Source organism: Chiloscyllium plagiosum, chromosome 31, assembly GCF_004010195.1.
Source record: "Chiloscyllium plagiosum isolate BGI_BamShark_2017 chromosome 31, ASM401019v2, whole genome shotgun sequence".
Classification (NCBI taxonomy): Eukaryota; Metazoa; Chordata; class Chondrichthyes; order Orectolobiformes; family Hemiscylliidae; genus Chiloscyllium; species Chiloscyllium plagiosum.
In genome coordinates, this window is record NC_057740.1 from 42,931,096 (window position 1) to 42,936,324 (window position 5,229).

At 45.3% G+C, this 5,229-nt stretch overlaps 1 protein-coding gene across 5 annotated transcripts in view; it reads right to left on the reverse strand.

Moving 5' to 3' along the window:
* Positions 1-5,229, reverse strand: part of LOC122565502 (small conductance calcium-activated potassium channel protein 2-like) — a 101,293-nt gene that overhangs the window by 20,378 nt on the left and 75,686 nt on the right. For all 5 annotated transcript variants that reach the window (XM_043721542.1, XM_043721541.1, XM_043721540.1 and 2 more), the window contains one exon: positions 208-349. In XM_043721542.1, the coding sequence (XP_043577477.1) occupies positions 208-349 (142 nt within the window). The remainder of the gene's footprint in view (positions 1-207; positions 350-5,229) is intronic.

Sequence of the window (5,229 nt, forward strand, 5' to 3'; positions counted from 1 at the left end):
CCACCTCCTTCAATCCCATTTTCCTCAATCCCATCTCCCATAATCCCATCTCCCTCCTCCCTCAATCCCATCTCCCTCCTTCCTCAATCCCATCTCCCTCCTCCCTCCCATCTCCCACCTCCCCCACTTTTTCCCCAGTACTCCCCAAATCCACCTCATTATGTGGGACCCTGCGAGTGGATAACTAATTTTATCATAAAATCTTACCATAATCCCCGTGAGCAGGCAGACCCCCTTCCCGCAGTATGTATGAGGCACCATATCCCCATATCCAATCGACAGAAACGTGATTGAGATTAGCCACATTGCTCCCAAAAAGTTGCTTGTGACTTCCTGTTTATCATGGTATCTGTGTGGATTCAGAGCAGATGCTAATTAGGAACATGGCATACAGCAGAGACCTGTCCTTCACTGAATCTAATAGAAGCATTGAGGCTGACAGTGCAGCATACCAAGGCTGAATAGCCCACTGTGTTAAACATCAAAGATGATAGCAGTGAGAGAAAAATGCAGGTAAAGTTGGGGAAAAGAGACCACTCAGCCCCTCAAATCTGGTTCATCATTCTCAGTTGATTTGTATCTGAAAGCCACCTGGCTACCTTAGCTTTGTGGCCCTGATACCCCTTTCCCAACATAGCATCCATTCTCTCAGTCAGTGTAGTGATGGGGCTTATAGGAAAATCAATGAGGAGCCAGTCAGAGTGAGAGCACAATGTTCTAATCTGGAGATGGGAAAATTATGATACCATAAGCTGCAGGAGCAGAATTAGGCTGCTTGGCCCATTCACCCTGCTCCACTATTCAATCATGCTGATATGTTTCTCAACCCCATTCTCCTGCCTTCTCCCCATAACCCTCGATCCCCCTTGCCAACCAAGAATCTATCTATCTCTGTCTTAAATACACTCAGTGACTTGGCCTCCACAGTCCTCTGCACCAATGAGTTCCACAGGTTCCCCACCCTCTGAAGAAATTCCCTCTTAACTCAGTTCTAAAGGGTTGTCTCTTCACGCTGAGGCTGTGCCTTCAGGTCCTAGTCCCTCTTACTGTTGGAAACATCTTCCCCACATCCACTCTACCCAGGAGTCTCAGTATTTTCTAAGTTTCTGTCAGACCTCCTCCATCCTTCTAAACTCCATCGCGTACAGACACAGTCATCAACTACTCCTCATAGGACAGGCCTTTCACTCTAAGGATCATTCTTGTAAACCTCCCAGACCCCCTCCAACACCTGCACATCCTCCCTCAGATACAGAGCCCAAAACTGGTCACAATATTCCAATTCGGTCTAACCAAAGCCCTATACAGCCTCAGCAGTACATCCCTGCTCCTATATGCTAGTCCTTTCGAAATGAATATTAACAATAAATTTGCCTTCCCAGAAACCAACTGAACCTGCATGTTAACCTTAAGAGAATCCTTAACTGGGACTCCAAGTTCCTTTGTGCTTCAGATTTCCGAAGTCTTTCCTCATTTAGAAAATACTCTACACCTTTATTCTTTCTAACAACATACATAACCTCACTTTTTCCCACATCATATTCCTCCTGCCACTCCTTTGCCAAGGCCGAGCCTGTCCAAATCATTCTGTGGCCTCCCTGCTTCCTCACTACTACCTGCCCATTCGCTTATCTTTGTGCGCAAACAAAGGTCCAATGTGCTTAGTTCCTTTCTCCAGATCGTTGATGTATAATGTGAATGGTTGTGGTCTCATCACTGACGACCCCTTGACAAAGCCATGCTGACTCAGCCCTATTTCACTATGCACTTCCAAGAAATCCACAATCTCATCCTTAATAATGGAATCTAAAATCTTACCAATGACCAAAGTCAGGCTAACCAGTCTATAGTTTTCTGTTTGCTGTTTTCTGCCTTCCTTCTTAGACATTTTCCAGTCCTCTGGGACCCTCCCATATTCCATTGATTCCTGAAAGATCACCACCAATGCCTCCACAACCTCTTCAGCTATCTCCTTCAGAACTCTGGGGTGTAGTCTGTCTGGTCCGGGTTATTTATTCACATTCAGGCGTTTCATCTTCCCCAAAAACTTCTCCTTAGTGATGACCATTATACTCACCTCTGTCCCTGAATCTCTTGAAGTTCAGGTATGCTGCTGGTGTCTTCCATTGTGAAGACTGATGCAAAGTACCTCCAGTTCGTCCACCATTTCTTAGTTCCCTATTCCAGTCTCATTTTCAGCAGTCCAATGTCCACTCTTGCCAGTATCTTATTTTTTACATATATCTAAAAAAAACTTGCAATCTTCTTTAATATTACTAGCCAGCCCACCCTCATATTTCATCTTCTCCCCCCAATTGCTTTTTTAGTTATTGTCTGCTGATTTTTAAAGGCTCCCAATCTTCTGGCCAGTATCTTATTTTTTACATATATCTAAAAAAAACTTGCAATCTTCTTTAATATTACTAGCCAGCACACCCTCATATTTCATCTTCTCCCCCCAATTGTTTTTTTAGTTATTGTCTGCTGATTTTTAAAGGCTCCCAATCTTCTGGCTTCCCATTAATCTTCACCACATTGTATGCTTTTTCTTTTGCAATTATGCTGTCCCTGACTTCCCTTATCAGCCGTGGGTTACCTCATTCTCCCCTTAGTGTGTTTTTTCTTCCTTGGGATGAATTTCTACTGTCCCTCCCGATCTACTCCCAGAAACTCCTGCCATTGCTGCTCCACCGTCTTCCCTGTTAGGCTTCCCCTTCCAAACAGATGCTGGAGATCAGAGTTGAAAAGTGTGGCGCTGGGAAAGCACAGCAGGTCAGGCAATATCCGAGAAGCAGGAGAATCAACTTGGCCAGCTTCTCTGTCATATCTTTGCAGTTACCTTTACCCAATTGTAATACCATTCCATCTCAAACTGCAGGGTGAATTCTACCATATTCTGGTCACTGCCCCTTAGGGGTTCCTTCATGTTAACTTCCCTAATCAAATCTGCTTCATTACACATCATCAATCCAGAACCACCTGCTCCCTAGTGAGTTCTACCACAAGCTGCTCAAAAAAACCATCTTGTAGCCATTCCACAAAGTCCTTTCCTTGTGCTCCGCTACTAACTGGATATGCCTGGTCTACCTGTCTATGGAAGTCCCCCATGATTATTGTAATAGTGCCTTTCTCACATGTCTGAGTTATTTTCTGTCCCACATCCTGAATACTGCTAGGAGACCTCTGCATAATTCCCATTAGGGTCATTAATCCTTTGTAGTACCTCAATTCTACCCAGACAGATTTGACAACCTCCTTGTCGACATCACTTCTTGCTATCGATTTAATTTAATTTCTTACTAATGGGGCAACCGCACCCCTCTACCCAGTCTTTTGATAGGACATGTATCATTGGATATTTAGTTCCCAGCAGGGATCCCTTGCCGGCATGTCTCTGTGATACCCACAACACTGAAACTGGAAGCTACAATCTTTGCTACAAGGTCACTACCTATGTATACTGCGTGCATTTAAGTCCCATACCCTCAATCCTGTGTTCACTGCCACCCGTCTCACAGTTCCTTTATCAGCCGTGCCTGAAGTCAGATTCCTGACCCCTTCCATATTCTCTAGCTTATTAATTAACAACTTTAATAAGCTTTCCCAAACCCGACTCTCTGACTAGTTTACGGCCCTTGTGACCAGTCCATTTAGCATTACTGTAGTTATGGTCACTGTGGCTTACAATGGGATGTGTGAGCTCCCACATCATCCAAGATCAACACCATTGCCTGCACTGCTAGATCTAATATACTTCACTAAGTGCTAATTATTGTTAAACAACATTATTAACAGACTATTAGAAATATTTATACACATTTCAGCACTTACTGTTAGTTAGGCTAGTCCCTGTAGTTCCCTGACCAGTCAGTCAGACCACCGGGTCTCCAGGATGACACTTGCTCAAAAAATGAGAAGAGAATTGTCCTGAATGAAGATGTGCTGGAAGGGATCTGTCACTGAATAACACAGGGGTACAGTACTGCTGGGGACAGGTCTGTCACTGTATTACACTGGGGTACAGTACTGGTGGGGACAGGTCTGTCACTGTATAACACTGGGGTACAGTACTGGTGGGGACAGGTCTGCCACTGTATAACACTGGTGTACAGTTCTGGTGGGGACAGGTCTGTCAATGTAAAACACTGGGATACAGTACTGCTGGGGACAGATCAGTCACTGTATAACATTGGAGTACATTACTGGTGGGGACATGTCTATCACTGTTAAACACTGGGGTACAGTACTGGTAAGGACAGGTCTGTCACTGCATAACACTGGGGTACAGTATTGGTGGGGACAGGTCTGTCACTGTATAACACTGGGGTAAAGTACTGGTGGGGACAGGTCTGTCACTGTATAACACTGGGGTACAGTATTGGTGGGGACAGGTCTATCACTGTATAACATTGGTGTACAGTTCTGGTGGGGACAGGTCAGTCAATGTAAAACACTAGGGTACAGTACGGCTGGGGACAGATCAGTCACTGTATAACATTGGAGTACATTACTGGTGGTGACACGTCTGTCACTGTTAAACACTGGAGTACAGTACTGCTGGGGACAGGTCTGTCACTGTATAACACTGGGATACAGTACTGGTGGGGACAGGTCTGTCACTGTATAACACTGTGGTACAGTACTGGAGAGGACAGGTCTGTCAGTATATAACACTGGGGTACAGTACTGGTGGGGACAGATCTGTTCCTGTATAACACTGGGGTACTGTATTGGTGGGGACAGGTCTGTCACTGTATTACACTGGAGTACAGTATTAGTGGGGACAGGTCTGTCACTGTATAATACTGTGGTACAGTACGGGAGAGGACAGGTCTGTCAGTATATATCACTGGGGTACAGTTCTGGTGGGGACAGATCTGTTCCTGTATAACACTGGGGTACTGTATTGGTGGGGACAGGTCTATCACTGTATAACATTGGTGTACAGTTCTGGTGGGGACAGGTCTGTCTGTCAATGTAAAACACTGGGGTACAGTACTGCTGGGGACAGATCTGTCACTGTATAACATTGGGGTACTGTATTGGTGGGGACATGTCGATCACTCTATAACACTGGGGTACAGTACTGCTGGGGACAGGTCTGCAATTGCATAACACTGGGGACAGTCCTGGTGGGGACAGGTCTGTCACTGTATAACACTGGGGTACAGTACTGGTGGGGACAGGTCTGTCACTGTATACCACTGGGGTACAGTACTGGTGGGGACA